This window comes from Danio rerio, chromosome 16 (genome assembly GCF_052040795.2).
Source record: "Danio rerio strain M-AB ecotype USA chromosome 16, GRCz13ab, whole genome shotgun sequence".
In the NCBI taxonomy this organism is placed as follows: Eukaryota; Metazoa; Chordata; class Actinopteri; order Cypriniformes; family Danionidae; genus Danio; species Danio rerio.
The window spans coordinates 42,176,933-42,200,796 of NC_141036.1; the positions used below are offsets into that span (position 1 = coordinate 42,176,933).

Here is a 23,864-nt window from a genome sequence, read left to right on the forward strand (position 1 = left end):
TACTTATTAGCTTATATTTGAGTGTACTGTGCTGTGTAGATGTAACACTAGCACAAACTGAAGCATAAGTGTGTTTCCATCAGTTTTCCACAAAACTTTTCTGAGTGTTGTTAAAAACTGTTGTGAAATGAAGACATTTCCATTCTAACCATTGTTCTTTGGCTAAAGCTCAACATTTGCTGGTCAGACACTGAAAGAGCCCTGGTGCTAGTTCAGTAGATATTATAGTAGGATTACTCATATCAGTGAACACACTCTTATATTTCACATTATAGTCACACAAATGGCAGGGCAATGTGCTTTAAACATTACATGACGCATCAATATTGTTCTATAAAGGCTAAATTGAGTCTGCAGTCTGTAAAACAGATCTTCTCTGTGTTGTTTTGTGTTGTGTTCACACTTATTGTCAGATCAACACACAGATAAAGTAGTTCAGGCATGTTTTGAGTGCATTACAGTGCCGTATCACTACGCTGAAGGATTTGACTTGTGTTAATGCAAGGAGCCGGTGTGATGAACAAAGAGCAGGAGTCAGAGATACAGTTTATTGAAGACAATAGTTTACAGTTTGATCAGCAGAAAACAGCTTCAACACACTCCATGGGGTTCGCAGGCCGCTCTGCGTACAGTCTCAGTTTCACAGAAATGATAGAAGAGCAGCACACATGTGGTCAGTGACCAAATCAGATCATCAGGAATTCATACTTCCATTGTTTTCTGACATGATGCTGTTTTCCGCTTCCACATTTTTTTAAAATTATGAGACAAGTAAAAATATACAATCACAGTACATTATAAAGAAAATGGAAAGACAAAAAGAAAACCTTTTTAAAAAAGAAAACAACAAAAAAAATTAACAGTAGGGGTATATACATCATATATTAAAGAAAAAGATTATATAATTGACACATTTCAGTTGTTTTTAAAGCATTTTTTTGTAAAAGAGTTAGAAATTGTTTTAAAGTAATGCTGCATTTCAGTGAGCAAGATATTAAAAAGGGTTTTTGGTTTGAAAATGTACATTTATGTTTATACAATTTTGTTAATAACATAAGAAGATTAAGAAAAAAAAATATTTTTTTATGTATAGCATCAGTTTTATTATTAACAAAACATTTTCCCATAGTAAGGAAAAATCTTTATCAACATTCTTAATAAGAAAAAGAAAAATCGTTTCAAAGCAAATTAGAAAAACTGCATTGCCAAAATAAGTGAACTAGGCACTTATTTTTTTGTGTTGCTTACAAAATGAACAATTAATATCAATATCTTTTTTATATCTTACTAAGAGAGTATTGACCGAGTGTGTATGGGGAATAGTTCTAAATGAAACTTCTATTATCTTATTTGTAATTAAGTAGCTATTTGGGATGAGCCATATTTGATTTCTTCAATCAATATCTGAAACAAAAGAATTCCAATAAAATAAAAAAAGTCACATTTGGAACTGATACAGTTCCATTAGGAAATAACATCAGAACTTTTCAATGCAGATGGATGGGGCAACCATTACTGTTTCCAAAACAGTGAAAAGCCTTGGAGTAACGATTGATGACCAACTAAACTTCTCTGACCACATCTCTAGAACTGCTCGATCTTGCAGATTCGCACTCTACAACATCAGAAAGGTCCGACCCTTCCTATCTGAACATGCAGCTCAACTCCTTGTTCAAGCTCTTGTTCTCTCCAGACTGGACTACTGCAACTCTCTACTAGCCGGGCTTCCAGCTAACTCTATCAAGCCTCTTCAGCTGCTTCAGAACGCAGCAGCACGAGTGGTCTTTAATGAACCTAAAAGAGCACATGTCACTCCGCTGCTCATCCGTTTGCACTGGCTGCCAGTTGCTGCTCGCATCAAATTCAAAGCTCTGATGTTTGCTTACAAAGCGAATTCTAGCTTCGCTCCTTCTTATCTGCTCTCACTTCTGCAGATCTACATGCCCTCCAGAAACTTGCGTTCTGTGAATAAATGTCGCCTCGTGGTTCCATCCCAAAGAGGGAAGAAATCACTTTCCCGAACTCTCGCGCTCAATCTGCCCAGTTGGTGGAATGAACTCCCTAACTGCCTCAGAACAGCAGAGTCACTCGCTGTCTTCAAGAAACCACTAAAAACTCAACTATTTAGTCTCCACTTCTCTTCCTAATCTGCAATTGCCTCTCTGGCTCCACCGCTAACTTTATTACAAAAAAAAAAATAAATAATTTACTAATGTTTTGCTTCGTACACTTTACACACCTGAAACTTGCCTAAAGCACTTATTCATTGTTGCTCTTATAGTTGTGTAAATTTCTTTTTTCGTCCTCATGTGTAAGTCTGCTAAATGTAAATGTACTGATTTGTTTGAAGAAGTTGCAGAGAAACTATATTTTCCTACCTTTGTAGTAGAAGCGTCTCAAGGGGGGAAGTAGAAGGATAGAGAATGCCTTGGACTAACCTAATAACTCCAGATGGTATGGCATCAAATACGACAGCAAATTCTTTAGGGGGGATGGGAGTATTGAATCGATTAAGAAATTTTGTTTATGAAATTGAGATAATTTAGCTGGTATTTTATCAGCATTATAGTTACAGAGTAATAACAATTAAGCCATCCAAATTAAGAAAATATGTAATTTGGAATAAAGTTCCAGATTGATGTTGGATTTTAGAGAATATTTTTTGTCCCATTTAATTTTGACAGTATTATTAAATGTACGGAAATCCAGCATATTAAGACCACCATTCTCAAAGCTCTTCATAACTTCTGCTTCCCACATTCTGCACTTCCTCCTGCAAGTGTCTCAGTCAGAGCTGCATGCAAATGAGGGCCGGCTGAAGCCTCCCCATTGGTCTATTAGCTCTAGATTGACACCTTCTCCCTCCAACCAATCTGGTGAGGAGGAAAGCTGACGTCACTCTAATGGCGGCTTCAACTGGCCCTCATTTACATGCAGCTCTGACTGCAACCCTCGCAGGAATTTGGGAAGCAGAAGCGGAAAACAACAAATGACAAACATCAAACATGGAAGAATGAAACCATTTCCTGCTGCTGAAAGCCTCTGCGTCATGCTGAACCCCTCGTGCTCCAAAATCTCCTCTAAAACAGGTCCTCTTTCAGGGTGGAAAGCATAAACTACACATATCTAGAACAGTCTTTATTTTTATTGGTTTTTTAGCCATGGCTGATCCAGAATCTGCTGCACTGTTTGCAGTCTCTGATCATCATCCCCAAGGGTAATGCAGGTATTCATAAATGCCATGAATTCTGTAACATTTTAAAAGAGAAAGTTAGTTAATGGTGGACACACACACACACAGCTCAATATTGACCTGAATGACTCCTGTTGTGCCCTAATGTTCAGTCTTCATGAAAATATAATATATATTTTCCTAATGTTGGCCTCATTTTAGAAACCGTCACCAAACCTCAAGATAAAGAAAAATATTGTTTTGGGTTTTTCTGCTGGTAAAATGTGGCCAGGGTCAATTCTGACCCATAAGTCAACAGGAGGGATGAACAGTGTCAGTCCCAGTCATCTTCTTACCTTCAGGTATGCTGGAACATTGTTTTTCTATTTCCCGCATGATGCCAAACAGCTGCTTCACTGTGTTTTTAACCGCCTTCTTTGGAGATATCCTTGTGTCTGGTGGGTATTTCTTTGGATCTGTCAGAAAGAGAGGTTTAGTGTTGAGCAAGCAGTTCAGCTAAAGCCCCATTCAACTGAGTCTCAGAGACTAATGAATGTTTTTCGGCTTCCTCCTGAAATAATCTGACTTACCATGACAGATGTGCATCCCACAGCCAAAATCAATTAGCTTGATTTGCAGAGGCCGGTCGATGACGAGGATATTACAATCATGAATATCATGATGACAAATTTTCCGCCTCAAGCACTCCTGCGCTGCTTTGACAATCTGCAGGATAAGCGTACGCGCGACTCTCTCCTCCAGGTGTTGGTGCTTCTGCAGGAAATCCTCCAGTGTTCTGCACGGGCCGAGATACTCCATCACCAACATTATTGTCTTACACACTTTCTGTAAGCAGATGCAATGAGTTAAAATAAAGCACACGACAGCAGTCCTCAGGTCAGTCTTTACTAGGCATGGGCCGGTATTAGATTGTGGCGGTATGATAACCTTGGATCAAAATATCACGGTTTCACGGTATTGTGATTACTGCTCTAATATGTAGTCTTTTTGAATGTCTGGGTAAAAGACAAACTTGTTCCCCTCTGAAAACAATATATTTTGTTTTGTAATAGATTTATAATATTTTTTTGGCAGTAAACATGTCAGGCTAAATAATTCAAAAGATGAATTGACTTCTGCGGCCCTCATTTGTTTCAAAAACACTGATTTCTTTACTATTTAAAACAGCATTTTTGGATATTTATTCAGCTGGAGATACCGTTGTCCTAAAAAAACTGTAAATAATATATCTCACACAACGGTATTACAGAAAATTTGGCAGTTTTAAAACCTCGACTTTTCCATACCTTAAAAACAGTTATTGGCCCATGCCTAGTCTTTACACTGGCTTCCAGTTACATTCAGGATAGATTTTAAAGTAGAAATGAGTTTATTTTGCTTACCGCACCGGCATATCATTAACCCACAAGCTTTTCTGAAAACAAGACAAAGTTATTTACATGTCCAGAAATGCTTCTTGATTTAGGAATTTGAATTTACAAAATTAAAACGACAATAAGAAACGAGACAAACCCTCCTGCAGCGCATTGTGCATGAAATGTGCTGTATAAATACACTTACTCCTCTTGGCAATTTCTCCACTTTAACTAAAAACCATTCCTGGAGCTTGATGAGCAGCGGGCTGGGGGGATCTCTCACAATTGTCATCATGGCCACTTCGATTGGTATGGGTAACGGATATCCAGGCTGAAGATAAAGTGCACATTAGCTGCATATCAACAACATGTAATCCTGTTTTTCAATATAACTGTAAAAGAAAATCTGTAAATCAGCAGCTTTACGTATTTTGTGATTCATGTTTTTTTTCTGTGTGTTTATTTATGCTTTTGAAATGCATTATGGGAGCTTGATGTTTATTATCTGCACTGGTTTTGTCAATTGTGATGTAAAAATCTGGTAATTCGGCTTCTGACGGTATTAGATTTTAATGTGATGAATTGCGGAAGCTTTGATATTATCAAGATATTAAGCTGAGCTGTGAAACAGATTACTTTATCAGGTATGATTACAACAATACCTAGTGTATTGCTTATTAAATACATGTAAAAAAAGATTATAAAGTACAATAATAGGTAACACTATAATAAAGTATAAACTAAACTACTTTAGATAAATTAACTGATGTTAACGAGAGGACTTTACTGCACAGAGTTAACGAACAAAAGACAAACAGTCTCTGAATTCCCAAAGTCGTAGCCCAGATTAACATGAGAAAAGCATCATGTTTGAAAATAAATGGCTTAATAAGGGTTCAACATGTTGCAGAATAAAATAATCTTAAAAGACACTCTAAAAGTGTAAATAATAATTATTCATTATTGTGCATGTTCATTATTATGATATACTGAATTACTGAATATTGGCATGTGACTACTTTTTCTGTTATATGTATATAAAGTCACTGTTAAACTGCAGAGTTAAATTTTGCCGTCCACTTTTCTGATACCACGATAGACATTGCCGTAGCAGCCAGCTCCAATATTTTCTTTCAGGTCATATTTTGCTTCCACTGAAAGATAAAAACAGCATGTTCATTTGAGACAGCTTCTAGTTATGCCTGAACAGACAGTATAAAAATAAAGCCATTTAACCCGTAACAGCCAACAACATAAACAAAGCCAATTTGCCCCGAATTAAGTTTTTTGAAACTTTTTTTAATTCAAAAGCCTTTTCCCAAAATATGTCAAAATAGTTTGTCACTAAAAAAATCACTCCATTTGCTGAAACTGAGAGAAAGTTGAGGCCAAATGACCCCAGTGTGTATGAAACAGCAACACAAGGGTTAAACAACATCAATCAAACATTAAAAATACATTCAAATGTACCAGAACCAGGAGAAGGCCCTATCCTCTGTCTACATGGCGGCCTTCTTTGTCCGGAAGGACCGGGAACATGTAACATACTTTTTTCCATTTATTAGCAGTAAATAACGCTCTCTAGGGTGTATAAATGAGTTTACTGCAGTTAATTATCTGAGTTTTCGCCTTGTCTGAGTATCAAATGAAGAGTTCCTCAATACACGTCTGTTCTGTCAGGCGTCTGGTGGATTCTGACACTCGCGGTGCAGAACGCGTTCGATTTATGACGTAGCGTAGGGCCAGACCAAAGATGGGATGGGGGTCATGTAGGTACAGGTGTTCGCGTTTATTCTTCAGGGTGTAAAAGGTGAAGTGGCATATTAACCTACTGTTTAGGGCTCGTGATAACATTATAAAATACGCGTGGACCTTATACAACTCTTTTGCCATCTCTGCATGGGGAAAAGAGGGAAGAATAAAGTTAATCACGCAAGGCCTGGCATGATTGATATTTGACTGGTCCAACACGGCTGATTAATTTGAGGACTCTGCATCGGCCTTTAGCTCTGCACTGAATTTACAATGTAATACGGAATCACGATGCTTTGGCTTTTGTCCAGAAGTCTGCTGCTAGGAAATCGAAAGCTCCGGAGTCTAATGTTAGTTGTCATGGAAACGAGGATGTCTTGGCGGCAGTACGTGAAGTTGCTAACCTATGGAATAAAATTTCTGTTATAATTATAAAATTCACGCATCTGCAATTATGAAACAGCAAAGGAAAACGAAACATAACTTGTAACGTTACTTTACAGACACAAAATAGTTTCACCACGGACACGAAGAGTACGAATCAAACAGCGACAGTCCACTGTCAAAATACATCACCGCGGTCACAGGCATTAATAAACGAGCCAGAGTCATCGAACACACCAGTGCGCTTGCGTGATGAGATCCTGAATCCTGACTGAAGGAAGCCCGCCGAACAAAATGTCTGGGCAGCTCCAACACACCGTCTCAGGTAAGACTTTTGTTAATCCCTCTTTGAGAAATGTCCTCCATGAGCTGTAATAAAGGTTGAGACTTAATGAGGTCCATTTTCGCTGTGTTTCTTAGACATTTTACAGAATCAAAATTAAGATCGGGCCGAGGATAGCAAGCTAAGTTAGCATAACGTAAGTGAACTTGACAGGCAGCGAGCGCAGAACTTCTCAGTGAATCACTTAACGGTGTTTAACTATAACATGGCATCTGTTGATTAAGTGTTTTTGAAAGCCAGATAGATTATTGATCTATTATAAAGAAGATATCAGCAAAAGGCAAGTTAAATATTTGAGGGTTTTTGCTTATTTTTATGACACTGAATCAAATCCATCAATTGTTTAAAAAACTTGAGATCTACGTTAATTAATCTTATTATCACCGAATGAGTGGGAAAATATATTGAATAATGTAATAGAGTCTGTGCAGATTAGCAATTGGTTAAATAAGTGACCCGGACCCATGGGCGTAAATCATGAGGGGCAGTCATTTAAACACTGGTATTTCATCTGAAAGCTGAATAATTAAGCTCCTCATTGATTTATGAGAGAAGATTATATGTTCAGATATACGTTTTTATATTATCTTTAAGTTAGCAATCCACATTACTAAGCAGAAATGACGTTTTTATATATTTATAGCAATTTACAAAGTCTTTATAAAGAGATTTCTTATCTAAAGTAGAGTAACCTAACTTAAATAATTTAAGCAAATAGCCAAAAAAGTATATTTTGTCTCATATAGTGACTATTTCCTCAAATCTACCTGCTCAACATAAGACTCGTTTCTTAGTATTAGAAAAATGCCCAATATCTATCTGTCTGTCTGTTTTTAATTAGCTCAGATTATGTCCTGCTTACAAGCACTTGAATCTATGAAAACTGAACATACTAAGATTTTTAGCATAATAGAAAAAGTGGACCTTTTAAAGACTAAAGACTTTGATATTATTTTCTGCTGGATACCAGGCTGGTCATATGGGATTAGTTGGAAATGAGCGTGCAGATAAAGCATGATAAAGGAAGATAGAAGTCGGAGATAACAGAACGTAAACTTCCTGTGTCTGATGTTAAACCTGTTTTAAATCTGTATGTTAATGAGAAATGGCAGATGGAATGGGATGAATGTAGGAAAAACACATGGTATGAAGTGAATCCATTAATTAATGAAAGGAATAATTGCCATTTTGAAAATAGACATGACCAGGTTGTTCATACAAGATGTAGCATCAGACACTCATGGCTTACACTCGCATATTTATGAAAAGGGGAAGAAATACCTATTGGTGACTTGTGTAAAAATATTTTACCGATAAAACATTTTAATATGTTTAAAATATTTCCCGAATAAAAACGTTCTCTAATATCATGTAAAAATACACATTGTGTTTTTAAATGATATTGGAGAATGTTTTTATTCTGGAAATATTTGAAGTGAGCTGTTTGAAAAGGTGTTTTACAATATTTATCTTTAATCTAACTAAAAGATTGTATATGACTGTTTTCAGTGTTGTTGCTTGCTACTTGTATGTTTTTTGTTGTTATTTTAAAATGTATGTTTGCTAAGATTGTTTACTAACTGAAATGAGCATCATCATGCTAACTGATATGCTAACTGATATGATATGATTATAAATTGTATATTTAGTACATGTTTTTTGCCATGAATATAGCCAATGCTGCTGATATGGCATTAAAACCTAAATAAAATCTGTCCATCCATCCATCCATCCAACCATCGTTCTGTCTGTCTATCTATCTATCTATCTATCTATCTATCTATCTATCTGTCTGTCTGTCTGTCTGTCTACCCCAAGTGTGCCGCAAGCCTACGTTTGAGTGAAGGTTTCGGCCGTTAGATCGCCCCCTGGGGGCTGGCTGCAGTACAAGTCATAAAGCCCGCCTCCTCCGTGTTAATGAAGGAGACTTGAGCCCAAATAAAAAAAAAATAATACACTTGCAATAAAATGTCCCGAAAGATAGTTCTGGTCGATTAAGGCACTGGTTATTGTGCTGAAATAGGTGCAGATCTTCATTTTTGTAAACAGTTTGTTTTTAGCAGTAATTTAATGCTGGGCGTGTCATCGTGATTGACAGCTGTGATTGACAGTTTCTCAAAGCGCGGCGTCTGAGCTTCGGCAGGAGACTGAAGTAGACTGAAATGTTATTATTCGATTTCTGTGTTATTTTACCATGACAAAATGAGTTCAGCAGTAAACTATAGTTTCTGACATACATGATCCTGGTGGAATACTGTTTATTCGCTAAGTTCAGGGCTTTTTTCGGGCTTTATTAGTTTGCTGATACACGCCTAGCCACCCAGATAGCAAAACACAGTTCCGGCTAGATTCTCGCCTGCCGGAGACTTATCTCTTAGAGCTCAGACTGACTAATGTTACCTCTGCTGGACCTACTCCGGATGCCTGGACTCACTACCCAATTCCAGCCCGAGTCATTCGAGCCAGATGCGGCGGCCGAGCGAGCAGGCGCTGCCGCATGCGAGCCGGAATCAGCCCGCGACGCCGCGAGTAAGTTATGCGCTGCGGCCTGGAGCTGGCGCGATTGAATATATAAAACCCTCATATTTGTTAACGTTATTACATCCATTTGTGTTGATATGACAGCAAACGCATGCTGAGAAGTTCGGGGGGCGTAGTTGATTTTACATAAAGCGTTTGATTGGAAGCTCCTCCTCGCGGCTCCTCCTCTGGCTCCATCAGACAGTCCTTCTGCGCATGTCTGGCTCCAATTTCAGCAGTCTTTTGCGACAGTTGGTGCCCGTCAAGCAAGCGTTTTGCCCTCAAGCCGTTCAATGGGAAAAAGGGCTGTCGCGTCGTCCATATTTTTTACAGTCATTGGTCTACCCTCTTTAACCATTGTCAATCATAATTCTGCATGACTTACAGCTTAATTTTATGTTAATGTTTATCAGGTTCCATTTGGTGAAATAATATCTGCTGCTCAAAGCCTGGTGTCGAGGCTCACCAACACCCTAAGATCACCAGAGAACACAAACCAACTAAGAGAGATTAGTTCAACACAGAGAGAGAGGACAACATCAAGTTTTCAGAGCCAGTCAGTTCAGCAAGAAATGAGGTGTGAGATTCAGTGGATGACTGTATGTGTAGAAGAATCTAATGTGTTTTTTTCTCTAATAGAAATTGTTCCTACACTAATGAGAAAATATTTGTAGGTCATTTCCTGGGTTTTTCCGAGAGGAGCGTAGAGGGAAAAGCTGTTTTGCACCATATAAGTGGAAATGTAAAAGCTTATTAATGTATTTTTACCTGCTGGACAAACAGCATGAAAAAACACCAAAAGGAGAGGCAGAAGTACATCTCACTATGGCTGGACTTGAAAGACAGCAGTTAAATGTGCAAGAAAATTTCCCCCATTCAGAGGTATGATTAAAGTTCCATGCCCTGTTATTTTGTATTTCTGTATTTGTTCCAAAATTTTAATGTATTAATTAGGGATGCTCGTTTCGGTTAATTTTGCTAACCGACAACCGTCGCTCATTAATCGGTTATTAACGGTTAACTGGTCAGATTACAATTAATTTTATATTAAACAAATTGACGTGTCTATTTTGTGTCTGACACATTAAATAATGCATTTTAAAATACTAATTTATTTTTATATGCTAGTGTAACCCAGATTACTGAAGGGTTATATTTGTACATTTATAAAATAATATAAATGATCAGGGGATAAAACAACATATAACTGTGGATTCATTGTTCTAAAATGTTCTTAATAAGAAATAAATTGTTTAAAAATAATAATGTGAAATATTCACATGTTATTGGTTTAGCCAATCGGTGATGTGTGGGAGGGATTTGCGCTTGCTGACGCAGTGGGAAGAGACCGCCAGACTGTGGAGGAAGAGAGAGTGAGATCGCTAGATTTGATGATTTAAACTGTGAAATCAGATTATAACTTTGAAACTAGTTTGAGAAACTTACAAAAAGCTTTCATAGAGAAGTATTTGAAGAGGATTCAGTCGTTAAATTGTTCCTGTGACGATCGATGGGAAAATTGCATCATTGTGTTGTTGAGGAGTGACTATATGGACATGGTGAGTTTAATTACTTTGTAAACACTCTGAATTTAATGTTAAATGACGAACAAACACAGTTTGTAGAAAAAACAAGAGTTTATTTTGCTGTTGTGTGATATATACTGTATTTAGTTGTCTCCACGTGTTATTATTTCCCTTCACGTGTATGTTCACATGCATATCGCCTTGTATACATGCCTAAAAAAAAGAGATACAGGTTAATTGTAATGATTATTATGTTATTTAGTTATGAATATCATGATGACAAATTTTCCGCCTCAAGCACTCCTGCGCTGCTTTGACAATCTGCAGGATAAGCGTACGCGCGACTTTCTCCTCCAGGTGTTGGTGCTTCTGCAGGAAATCCTCCAGTGTTCTGCACGGGCCGAGATACTCCATCACCAACATTATTGTCTTACACACTTTCTGTAAGCAGATGCAATGAGTTAAAATAAAGCACACGACAGCAGTCCTCAGGTCAGTCTTTACTAGGCATGGGCCGGTATTAGATTGTGGCGGTATGATAACCTTGGATCAAAATTTCACGGTATTGTGATTACTGCTCTAATATGTAGTCTTTTTGAATGTCTGGGTAAAAGACAAACTTGTTCCCCTCTGAAAACAATATATTTTATTTTGTAATAGATTTATAATATTTTTTTGGCAGTAAACATGTCAGGCTAAATAATTCAAAAGATTAATTGACTTCTGCGGCCCTCGTTTGTTTCAAAAACACTGATTTCTTTACTATTTAAAACAGCATTTTTGGATATTTATTCTGCTGGAGATACCATTGTCCTAAAAAAAAAACTGTAAATAATATATCTCACACAACGGTATTACAGAAACGTTGGCAGTTTTAAAACCTCGACTTTTCCATACCTTAAAAACAGTTATTGGCCCTTGCCTAGTCTTTACACTGGCTTCCAGTTACATTCAGGATAGATTTTAAAGTAGAAATGAGTTTATTTTGCTTACCGCACCGGCATATCATTAACCCACAAGCTTTTCTGAAAACAAGACAAAGTTATTTACATGTCCAGAAATGCTTCTTGATTTAGGAATTTGAATTTACAAAATTAAAACGACAATAAGAAACGAGACAAACCCTCCTGCAGCGCATTGTGCATGAAATGTGCTGTATAAATACACCTACTCCTCTTGGCAATTTCTCCACTTTAACTAAAAACCATTCCTGGAGCTTGATGAGCAGCGGGCTGGGGGGATCTCTCGCAATTGTCATCATGGCCACTTCGATTGGTATGGGTAACGGATATCCAGGCTGAAGATAAAGTGCACATTAGCATTAGCATATCAACAACATGTAATCCTGTTTTTCAATATAACTGTAAAAGAAAATCTGTAAATCAGCAGCTTTCCGTATTTTGTGATTCATGTTTTTTTCTGTGTGTTTATTTATGCTTTTGAAATGCATTATGGGAGCTTGATGTTTATTATCTGTACTGGTTTTGTCAATTGTGATGTAAAAATCTGGTAATTCGGCTTCTGACGGTATTAGATTTTAATGTGGTGAATTGCGGAAGCTTTGATATTATCAAGATATTAAGCTGAGCTGTGAAACAGATTACTTTATCAGGTATGATTACAACAATACCTAGTGTATTCCTTATTAAATACATGTAAAAAGATTATAAAGTACAATAATAGGTAACACTATAATAAAGTATAAACTAAACTACTTTAGATAAATTAACGGATGTTAACGAGAGGACTTTACTGTACAGAGTTAACGAACAAAAGACAAACAGTCTCTGAATTCCCAAAGTCGTAGCCCAGATTAACATGAGAAAAGCATCATGTTTGAAAATAAATGGCTTAATAAGGGTTCAACATGTTGCAGAATAAAATAATCTTAAAAGACACTCTAAAAGTGTAAATAATAATTATTCATTATTGTGCATGTTCATTATTATGATATACTGAATTATTGAATATTGGCATGTGACTACTTTTTTCTGTTATATGTATATAAAGTCACTGTTAAACGGCAGAGTTAAATTTTCTGCATCAAAACTCGGCAGAGCACATATTAATTCCCATCATAGCCATAAATAAACAGAAAACAGCAGTGAATCACAAAATGATCAGTAGATATTTGTATAACCACAGCCGCAGACAGACTCATCTATTAAATGTATTTTGTGATGCTTCAAATATGAATCACGCATGATGTTTTCAGACTTACCACATTGCTGTCAACTTCTGAAAAAGTCGACTTGATGATAAACTGTGGATGAAAAGTAGAATTAAACATGAGTGAGCAATCAAACATGATTTCTCCAAAGTTGATGTCCTCTAAACTGGACTAGGGTGAATAGACTTACCTGTTTGCCGTCCACTTTTCTGATACCACGATAGACATTGCCGTAGCAGCCAGCTCCAATATTTTCTTTCAGGTCATATTTTACTTCCACTGAAAGATGAAAACAGCATGTTCATTTGAGACAGCTTCCAGTTATGCCTGAACAGACAGTATAAAAATAAAGCAATTTAACCCGTAACAGCCAACAACATAAACAAAGCCAATTTGCCCCGAATTAAGTTTTTTGAAACTTTTTTTTTAATTCAAAAGCCTTTTCCCAAAATATGTCAAAATAGTTTGTCACTAAAAAAATCACTCCATTTGCTGAAACTGAGAGAAAGTTGAGGCCAAATGACCCCAGTGTGTATGAAACAGCAACACAAGGGTTAAACAACATCAATCAAACATTAAAAATACATTCAAATCTACCAGAACCAGGAGAAGGCCCTATCCTCTGTCTACATGGCGGCCTTCTTTGTCCGGAAGGACCGGGAACATGAAACATACTTTATTCCATTTATTAGCAGTAAATAACGCTCTCTAGGGCGTATAAATGAGTTTACTGCAGTTAATTATCTGAGTTTTCGCCTTGTCTGAGTATCAAATGAAGAGTTCCTCAATACACGTCTGTTCTGTCAGGCGTCTGGTGGATTCTGACACTCGCGGTGCAGAACGCGTTCGATTTATGACGTAGCGTAGGGCCAGACCAAAGATGGGATGGGGGTCCTGTAGGTACAGGTGTTCGCGTTTATTCTTCAGGGTGTAAAAGGTGAAGTGGCATATTAACCTACTGTTTAGGGCTCGTGATAACATTATAAAATACGCGTGGACCTTATACAACTCTTTTGCCATCTCTGCATGGGGAAAAGAGGGAAGAATAAAGTTAATCACGCAAGGCCTGGCATGATTGATATTTGACTGGTCCAACACGGCTGATTAATTTGAGGACTCTGCATCGGCCTTTAGCTCTGCACTGAATTTACAATGTAATACGGAATCACGATGCTTTGGCTTTTGTCCAGAAGTCTGCTGCTAGGAAATCGAAAGCTCCGGAGTCTAATGTTAGTTGTCATGGAAACGAGGATGTCTTGGCGGCAGTACGTGAAGTTGCTAACCTATGGAATAAAATTTCTGTTATAATTATAAAATTCACGCATCTGCAATTATGAAACAGCAAAGGAAAACGAAACATAACTTGTAACGTTACTTTACAGACACAAAATAGTTTCACCACGGACACGAAGAGTACGAATCAAACAGCGACAGTCCACTGTCAAAATACATCACCGCGGTCACAGGCATTAATAAACGAGCCAGAGTCATCGAACACACCAGTGCGCTTGCGTGATGAGATCCTGAATCCTGACTGAAGGAAGCCCGCCGAACAAAATGTCTGGGCAGCTCCAACACACCGTCTCAGGTAAGACTTTTGTTAATCCCTCTTTGAGAAATGTCCTCCATGAGCTGTAATAAAGGTTGAGACTTAATGAGGTCCATTTTCGCTGTGTTTCTTAGACATTTTACAGAATCAAAATTAAGATCGGGCCGAGGATAGCAAGCTAAGTTAGCATAACGTAAGTGAACTTGACAGGCAGCGAGCGCAGAACTTCTCAGTGAATCACTTAACGGTGTTTAACTATAACATGGCATCTGTTGATTAAGTGTTTTTGAAAGCCAGATAGATTATTGATCTATTATAAAGAAGATATCAGCAAAAGGCAAGTTAAATATTTGAGGGTTTTTGCTTATTTTTATGACACTGAATCAAATCCATCAATTGTTTAAAAAACTTGAGATCTACGTTAATTAATCTTATTATCACCGAATGAGTGGGAAAATATATTGAATAATGTAATAGAGTCTGTGCAGATTAGCAATTGGTTAAATAAGTGACCCGGACCCATGGGCGTAAATCATGAGGGGCAGTCATTTAAACACTGGTATTTCATCTGAAAGCTGAATAATTAAGCTCCTCATTGATTTATGAGAGAAGATTATATGTTCAGATATACGTTTTTATATTATCTTTAAGTTAGCAATCCACATTACTAAGCAGAAATGACGTTTTTATATATTTATAGCAATTTACAAAGTCTTTATAAAGAGATTTCTTATCTAAAGTAGAGTAACCTAACTTAAATAATTTAAGCAAATAGCCAAAAAAGTATATTTTGTCTCATATAGTGACTATTTCCTCAAATCTACCTGCTCAACATAAGACTCGTTTCTTAGTATTAGAAAAATGCCCAATATCTATCTGTCTGTCTGTTTTTAATTAGCTCAGATTATGTCCTGCTTACAAGCACTTGAATCTATGAAAACTGAACATACTAAGATTTTTAGCATAATAGAAAAAGTGGACCTTTTAAAGACTAAAGACTTTGATATTATTTTCTGCTGGATACCAGGCTGGTCATATGGGATTAGTTGGAAATGAGCGTGCAGATAAAGCATGATAAAGGAAGATAGAAGTCGGAGATAACAGAACGTAAACTTCCTGTGTCTGATGTTAAACCTGTTTTAAATCTGTATGTTAATGAGAAATGGCAGATGGAATGGGATGAATGTAGGAAAAACACATGGTATGAAGTGAATCCATTAATTAATGAAAGGAATAATTGCCATTTTGAAAATAGACATGACCAGGTTGTTCATACAAGATGTAGCATCAGACACTCATGGCTTACACTCGCATATTTATGAAAAGGGGAAGAAATACCTATTGGTGACTTGTGTAAAAATATTTTACCGATAAAACATTTTAATATGTTTAAAATATTTCCCGAATAAAAACGTTCTCTAATATCATGTAAAAATACACATTGTGTTTTTAAATGATATTGGAGAATGTTTTTATTCTGGAAATATTTGAAGTGAGCTGTTTGAAAAGGTGTTTTACAATATTTATCTTTAATCTAACTAAAAGATTGTATATGACTGTTTTCAGTGTTGTTGCTTGCTACTTGTATGTTTTTTGTTGTTATTTTAAAATGTATGTTTGCTAAGATTGTTTACTAACTGAAATGAGCATCATCATGCTAACTGATATGCTAACTGATATGATATGATTATAAATTGTATATTTAGTACATGTTTTTTGCCATGAATATAGCCAATGCTGCTGATATGGCATTAAAACCTAAATAAAATCTGTCCATCCATCCATCCATCCAACCATCGTTCTGTCTGTCTATCTATCTATCTATCTATCTATCTATCTATCTATCTATCTATCTGTCTGTCTGTCTGTCTGTCTGTCTGTCTGTCTACCCCAAGTGTGCCGCAAGCCTACGTTTGAGTGAAGGTTTCGGCCGTTAGATCGCCCCCTGGGGGCTGGCTGCAGTACAAGTCATAAAGCCCGCCTCCTCCGTGTTAATGAAGGAGACTTGAGCCCAAATAAAAAAAAAATATTACACTTGCAATAAAATGTCCCGAAAGATAGTTCTGGTCGATTAAGGCACTGGTTATTGTGCTGAAATAGGTGCAGATCTTCATTTTTGTAAACAGTTTGTTTTTAGCAGTAATTTAATGCTGGGCGTGTCATCGTGATTGACAGCTGTGATTGACAGTTTCTCAAAGCGCGGCGTCTGAGCTTCGGCAGGAGACTGAAGTAGACTGAAATGTTATTATTCGATTTCTGTGTTATTTTACCATGACAAAATGAGTTCAGCAGTAAACTATAGTTTCTGACATACATGATCCTGGTGGAATACTGTTTATTCGCTAAGTTCAGGGCTTTTTTCGGGCTTTATTAGTTTGCTGATACACGCCTAGCCACCCAGATAGCAAAACACAGTTCCGGCTAGATTCTCGCCTGCCGGAGACTTATCTCTTAGAGCTCAGACTGACTAATGTTACCTCTGCTGGACCTACTCCGGATGCCTGGACTCACTACCCAATTCCAGCCCGAGTCATTCGAGCCAGATGCGGCGGCCGAGCGAGCAGGCGCTGCCGCATGCGAGCCGGAATCAGCCCGCGACGCCGCGAGTAAGTTATGCGCTGCGGCCTGGAGCTGGCGCGATTGAATATATAAAACCCTCATATTTGTTAACGTTATTACATCCATTTGTGTTGATATGACAGCAAACGCATGCTGAGAAGTTCGGGGGGCGTAGTTGATTTTACATAAAGCGTTTGATTGGAAGCTCGACTCTGCTCATTTTCGCGGCTCCTCCTCTGGCTCCATCAGACAGTCCTTCTGCGCATGTCTGGCTCCAATTTCAGCAGTCTTTTGCGACAGTTGGTGCCCGTCAAGCAAGCGTTTTGCCCTCAAGGCGTTCAATGGGAAAAAGGGCTGTCGCGTCGTCCATATTTTTTACAGTCATTGGTCTACCCTCTTTAACCATTGTCAATCATAATTCTGCATGACTTACAGCTTAATTTTATGTTAATGTTTATCAGGTTCCATTTGGTGAAATAATATCTGCTGCTCAAAGCCTGGTGTCGAGGCTCACCAACACCCTAAGATCACCAGAGAACACAAACCAACTAAGAGAGATTAGTTCAACACAGAGAGAGAGGACAACATCAAGTTTTCAGAGCCAGTCAGTTCAGCAAGAAATGAGGTGTGAGATTCAGTGGATGACTGTATGTGTAGAAGAATCTAATGTGTTTTTTTCTCTAATAGAAATTGTTCCTACACTAATGAGAAAATATTTGTAGGTCATTTCCTGGGTTTTTCCGAGAGGAGCGTAGAGGGAAAAGCTGTTTTGCACCATATAAGTGGAAATGTAAAAGCTTATTAATGTATTTTTACCTGCTGGACAAACAGCATGAAAAAACACCAAAAGGAGAGGCAGAAGTACATCTCACTATGGCTGGACTTGAAAGACAGCAGTTAAATGTGCAAGAAAATTTCCCCCATTCAGAGGTATGATTAAAGTTCCATGCCCTGTTATTTTGTATTTCTGTATTTGTTCCAAAATTTTAATGTATTAATTAGGGATGCTCGTTTCGGTTAATTTTGCTAACCGACAACCGTCGCTCATTAATCGGTTATTAACGGTTAACTGGTCAGATTACAATTAATTTTATATTAAACAAATTGACGTGTCTATTTTGTGTCTGACACATTAAATAATGCATTTTAAAATACTAATTTATTTTTATATGCTAGTGTAACCCAGATTACTGAAGGGTTATATTTGTACATTTATAAAATAATATAAATGATCAGGGGATAAAACAACATATAACTGTGGATTCATTGTTCTAAAATGTTCTTAATAAGAAATAAATTGTTTAAAAATAATAATGTGAAATATTCACATGTTATTGGTTTAGCCAATCGGTGATGTGTGGGAGGGATTTGCGCTTGCTGACGCAGTGGGAAGAGACCGCCAGACTGTGGAGGAAGAGAGAGTGAGATCGCTAGATTTGATGATTTAAACTGTGAAATCAGATTATAACTTTGAAACTAGTTTGAGAAACTTACAAAAAGCTTTCATAGAGAAGTATTTGAAGAGGATTCAGTCGTTAAATTGTTCCTGTGACGATCGATGGGAAAATTGCATCATTGTGTTGTTGAGGAGTGACTATATGGACATGGTGAGTTTAATTACTTTGTAAACACTCTGAATTTAATGTTAAATGACGAACAAACACAGTTTGTAGAAAAAACAAGAGTTTATTTTGCTGTTGTGTGATATATACTGTATTTAGTTGTCTCCACGTGTTATTATTTCCCTTCACGTGTATGTTCACATGCATATCGCCTTGTATACATGCCTAAAAAAAAGAGATACAGGTTAATTGTAATGATTATTATGTTATTTAGTTATGAATATCATGATGACAAATTTTCCGCCTCAAGCACTCCTGCGCTGCTTTGACAATCTGCAGGATAAGCGTACGCGCGACTTTCTCCTCCAGGTGTTGGTGCTTCTGCAGGAAATCCTCCAGTGTTCTGCACGGGCCGAGATACTCCATCACCAACATTATTGTCTTACACACTTTCTGTAAGCAGATGCAATGAGTTAAAATAAAGCACACGACAGCAGTCCTCAGGTCAGTCTTTACTAGGCATGGGCCGGTATTAGATTGTGGCGGTATGATAACCTTGGATCAAAATTTCACGGTATTGTGATTACTGCTCTAATATGTAGTCTTTTTGAATGTCTGGGTAAAAGACAAACTTGTTCCCCTCTGAAAACAATATATTTTATTTTGTAATAGATTTATAATATTTTTTTGGCAGTAAACATGTCAGGCTAAATAATTCAAAAGATTAATTGACTTCTGCGGCCCTCGTTTGTTTCAAAAACACTGATTTCTTTACTATTTAAAACAGCATTTTTGGATATTTATTCTGCTGGAGATACCATTGTCCTAAAAAAAAAACTGTAAATAATATATCTCACACAACGGTATTACAGAAACGTTGGCAGTTTTAAAACCTCGACTTTTCCATACCTTAAAAACAGTTATTGGCCCATGCCTAGTCTTTACACTGGCTTCCAGTTACATTCAGGATAGATTTTAAAGTAGAAATGAGTTTATTTTGCTTACCGCACCGGCATATCATTAACCCACAAGCTTTTCTGAAAACAAGACAAAGTTATTTACATGTCCAGAAATGCTTCTTGATTTAGGAATTTGAATTTACAAAATTAAAACGACAATAAGAAACGAGACAAACCCTCCTGCAGCGCATTGTGCATGAAATGTGCTGTATAAATACACCTACTCCTCTTGGCAATTTCTCCACTTTAACTAAAAACCATTCCTGGAGCTTGATGAGCAGCGGGCTGGGGGGATCTCTCGCAATTGTCATCATGGCCACTTCGATTGGTATGGGTAACGGATATCCAGGCTGAAGATAAAGTGCACATTAGCATTAGCATATCAACAACATGTAATCCTGTTTTTCAATATAACTGTAAAAGAAAATCTGTAAATCAGCAGCTTTCCGTATTTTGTGATTCATGTTTTTTTCTGTGTGTTTATTTATGCTTTTGAAATGCATTATGGGAGCTTGATGTTTATTATCTGTACTGGTTTTGTCAATTGTGATGTAAAAATCTGGTAATTCGGCTTCTGACGGTATTAGATTTTAATGTGGTGAATTGCGGAAGCTTTGATATTATCAAGATATTAAGCTGAGCTGTGAAACAGATTACTTTATCAGGTATGATTACAACAATACCTAGTGTATTCCTTATTAAATACATGTAAAAAGATTATAAAGTACAATAATAGGTAACACTATAATAAAGTATAAACTAAACTACTTTAGATAAATTAACGGATGTTAACGAGAGGACTTTACTGTACAGAGTTAACGAACAAAAGACAAACAGTCTCTGAATTCCCAAAGTCGTAGCCCAGATTAACATGAGAAAAGCATCATGTTTGAAAATAAATGGCTTAATAAGGGTTCAACATGTTGCAGAATAAAATAATCTTAAAAGACACTCTAAAAGTGTAAATAATAATTATTCATTATTGTGCATGTTCATTATTATGATATACTGAATTATTGAATATTGGCATGTGACTACTTTTTTCTGTTATATGTATATAAAGTCACTGTTAAACGGCAGAGTTAAATTTTCTGCATCAAAACTCGGCAGAGCACATATTAATTCCCATCATAGCCATAAATAAACAGAAAACAGCAGTGAATCACAAAATGATCAGTAGATATTTGTATAACCACAGCCGCAGACAGACTCATCTATTAAATGTATTTTGTGATGCTTCAAATATGAATCACGCATGATGTTTTCAGACTTACCACATTGCTGTCAACTTCTGAAAAAGTCGACTTGATGATAAACTGTGGATGAAAAGTAGAATTAAACATGAGTGAGCAATCAAACATGATTTCTCCAAAGTTGATGTCCTCTAAACTGGACTAGGGTGAATAGACTTACCTGTTTGCCGTCCACTTTTCTGATACCACGATAGACATTGCCGTAGCAGCCAGCTCCAATATTTTCTTTCAGGTCATATTTTACTTCCACTGAAAGATGAAAACAGCATGTTCATTTGAGACAGCTTCCAGTTATGCCTGAACAGACAGTATAAAAATAAAGCAATTTAACCCGTAACAGCCAACAACATAAACAAAGCCAATTTGCCCCGAATTAAGTTTTTTGAAACTTTTTTTTTAATTCAAAAGCCTTTTCCCAAAATATGTCAAAATAGTTTGTCACTAAAAAAATCACTCCATTTGCTGAAACTGAGAGAAAGTTGAGGCCAAATGACCCCAGTGTGTATGAAACAGCAACACAAGGGTTAAACAACATCAATCAAACATTAAAAATACATTCAAATCTACCAGAACCAGGAGAAGGCCCTATCCTCTGTCTACATGGCGGCCTTCTTTGTCCGGAAGGACCGGGAACATGAAACATACTTTATTCCATTTATTAGCAGTAAATAACGCTCTCTAGGGCGTATAAATGAGTTTACTGCAGTTAATTATCTGAGTTTTCGCCTTGTCTGAGTATCAAATGAAGAGTTCCTCAATACACGTCTGTTCTGTCAGGCGTCTGGTGGATTCTGACACTCGCGGTGCAGAACGCGTTCGATTTATGACGTAGCGTAGGGCCAGACCAAAGATGGGATGGGGGTCATGTAGGTACAGGTGTTCGCGTTTATTCTTCAGGGTGTAAAAGGTGAAGTGGCATATTAACCTACTGTTTAGGGCTCGTGATAACATTATAAAATACGCGTGGACCTTATACAACTCTTTTGCCATCTCTGCATGGGGAAAAGAGGGAAGAATAAAGTTAATCACGCAAGGCCTGGCATGATTGATATTTGACTGGTCCAACACGGCTGATTAATTTGAGGACTCTGCATCGGCCTTTAGCTCTGCACTGAATTTACAATGTAATACGGAATCACGATGCTTTGGCTTTTGTCCAGAAGTCTGCTGCTAGGAAATCGAAAGCTCCGGAGTCTAATGTTAGTTGTCATGGAAACGAGGATGTCTTGGCGGCAGTACGTGAAGTTGCTAACCTATGGAATAAAATTTCTGTTATAATTATAAAATTCACGCATCTGCAATTATGAAACAGCAAAGGAAAACGAAACATAACTTGTAACGTTACTTTACAGACACAAAATAGTTTCACCACGGACACGAAGAGTACGAATCAAACAGCGACAGTCCACTGTCAAAATACATCACCGCGGTCACAGGCATTAATAAACGAGCCAGAGTCATCGAACACACCAGTGCGCTTGCGTGATGAGATCCTGAATCCTGACTGAAGGAAGCCCGCCGAACAAAATGTCTGGGCAGCTCCAACACACCGTCTCAGGTAAGACTTTTGTTAATCCCTCTTTGAGAAATGTCCTCCATGAGCTGTAATAAAGGTTGAGACTTAATGAGGTCCATTTTCGCTGTGTTTCTTAGACATTTTACAGAATCAAAATTAAGATCGGGCCGAGGATAGCAAGCTAAGTTAGCATAACGTAAGTGAACTTGACAGGCAGCGAGCGCAGAACTTCTCAGTGAATCACTTAACGGTGTTTAACTATAACATGGCATCTGTTGATTAAGTGTTTTTGAAAGCCAGATAGATTATTGATCTATTATAAAGAAGATATCAGCAAAAGGCAAGTTAAATATTTGAGGGTTTTTGCTTATTTTTATGACACTGAATCAAATCCATCAATTGTTTAAAAAACTTGAGATCTACGTTAATTAATCTTATTATCACCGAATGAGTGGGAAAATATATTGAATAATGTAATAGAGTCTGTGCAGATTAGCAATTGGTTAAATAAGTGACCCGGACCCATGGGCGTAAATCATGAGGGGCAGTCATTTAAACACTGGTATTTCATCTGAAAGCTGAATAATTAAGCTCCTCATTGATTTATGAGAGAAGATTATATGTTCAGATATACGTTTTTATATTATCTTTAAGTTAGCAATCCACATTACTAAGCAGAAATGACGTTTTTATATATTTATAGCAATTTACAAAGTCTTTATAAAGAGATTTCTTATCTAAAGTAGACTAACCTAACTTAAATAATTTAAGCAAATAGCCAAAAAAGTATATTTTGTCTCATATAGTGACTATTTCCTCAAATCTACCTGCTCAACATAAGACTCGTTTCTTAGTATTAGAAAAATGCCCAATATCTATCTGTCTGTCTGTTTTTAATTAGCTCAGATTATGTCCTGCTTACAAGCACTTGAATCTATGAAAACTGAACATACTAAGATTTTTAGCATAATAGAAAAAGTGGACCTTTTAAAGACTAAAGACTTTGATATTATTTTCTGCTGGATTACCAGGCTGGTCATATGGGATTAGTTGGAAATGAGCGTGCAGATAAAGCATGATAAAGGAAGATAGAAGTCGGAGATAACAGAACGTAAACTTCCTGTGTCTGATGTTAAACCTGTTTTAAATCTGTATGTTAATGAGAAATGGCAGATGGAATGGGATGAATGTAGGAAAAACACATGGTATGAAGTGAATCCATT

At 37.0% G+C, this 23,864-nt stretch overlaps 3 protein-coding genes and 1 long non-coding RNA gene across 9 annotated transcripts; 1 reads left to right on the forward strand and 3 right to left on the reverse strand.

The window, feature by feature from the left end:
* Positions 1–534: 534 nt before the first annotated feature.
* On the reverse strand, positions 535–6,250 carry LOC103908954 (serine/threonine-protein kinase pim-2-like). Of its 2 annotated transcripts, XM_087287620.1 has the most exons (4): positions 4,576–6,250; positions 3,763–4,018; positions 3,529–3,648; positions 535–3,248 (listed from the first exon to the last, which is right to left on the reverse strand). In XM_087287620.1, exons 2-4 carry the CDS (start codon positions 3,998–4,000, stop codon positions 3,145–3,147), a joined length of 462 nt encoding a protein of 153 aa, XP_087143746.1. In that variant the 5' UTR covers positions 4,001–4,018; positions 4,576–6,250; the 3' UTR covers positions 535–3,144. The 2 variants fall into 2 exon arrangements, with proteins under 2 accessions (XP_087143746.1, XP_087143745.1); XM_087287619.1 differs by having other exon boundaries at positions 3,763–6,250.
* Positions 6,251–10,881: 4,631 nt separating this feature from the next.
* LOC108179630 (uncharacterized) lies at positions 10,882–19,740 on the forward strand. 2 transcript variants are annotated; one of them, XR_015511868.1, is made up of 4 exons: positions 10,882–11,106; positions 14,626–14,831; positions 17,813–17,976; positions 18,074–19,740. It is a non-coding gene; the product is annotated as an uncharacterized LOC108179630 (long non-coding RNA). The 2 variants fall into 2 exon arrangements; XR_015511869.1 differs by lacking the exon at positions 10,882–11,106 and adding an exon at positions 12,825–14,508.
* Positions 11,166–17,673, reverse strand: LOC147833428 (uncharacterized). Of its 3 annotated transcripts, XR_015511862.1 has the most exons (6): positions 17,270–17,673; positions 14,744–14,875; positions 13,434–13,522; positions 13,295–13,336; positions 12,067–12,370; positions 11,166–11,514 (listed from the first exon to the last, which is right to left on the reverse strand). XR_015511862.1 is itself a non-coding variant. In XM_087287624.1 (5 exons), exons 1-4 carry the CDS (start codon positions 13,914–13,916, stop codon positions 12,146–12,148), a joined length of 432 nt encoding a protein of 143 aa, XP_087143750.1. In that variant the 5' UTR covers positions 13,917–14,072; the 3' UTR covers positions 11,166–11,514; positions 12,067–12,145. The 3 variants fall into 3 exon arrangements, 1 of the variants encoding a protein (XP_087143750.1); XR_015511860.1 differs by lacking the exon at positions 17,270–17,673 and having other exon boundaries at positions 14,744–16,711; XM_087287624.1 differs by lacking the exons at positions 14,744–14,875; positions 17,270–17,673 and adding an exon at positions 13,841–14,072.
* Positions 19,018–21,924, reverse strand: LOC147833429 (uncharacterized). 2 transcript variants are annotated; one of them, XR_015511857.1, is made up of 5 exons: positions 21,693–21,924; positions 21,286–21,374; positions 21,147–21,188; positions 19,919–20,222; positions 19,018–19,366 (listed from the first exon to the last, which is right to left on the reverse strand). XR_015511857.1 is itself a non-coding variant. In XM_087287621.1 (4 exons), the coding sequence occupies exons 1-4, from the start codon at positions 21,766–21,768 to the stop codon at positions 19,998–20,000; spliced, it is 432 nt and encodes a 143-aa protein (XP_087143747.1). In that variant the 5' UTR covers positions 21,769–21,924; the 3' UTR covers positions 19,018–19,997. The 2 variants fall into 2 exon arrangements, 1 of the variants encoding a protein (XP_087143747.1); XM_087287621.1 differs by having other exon boundaries at positions 19,018–20,222.
* Between the last annotated feature and the right edge of the window lie 1,940 nt (positions 21,925–23,864).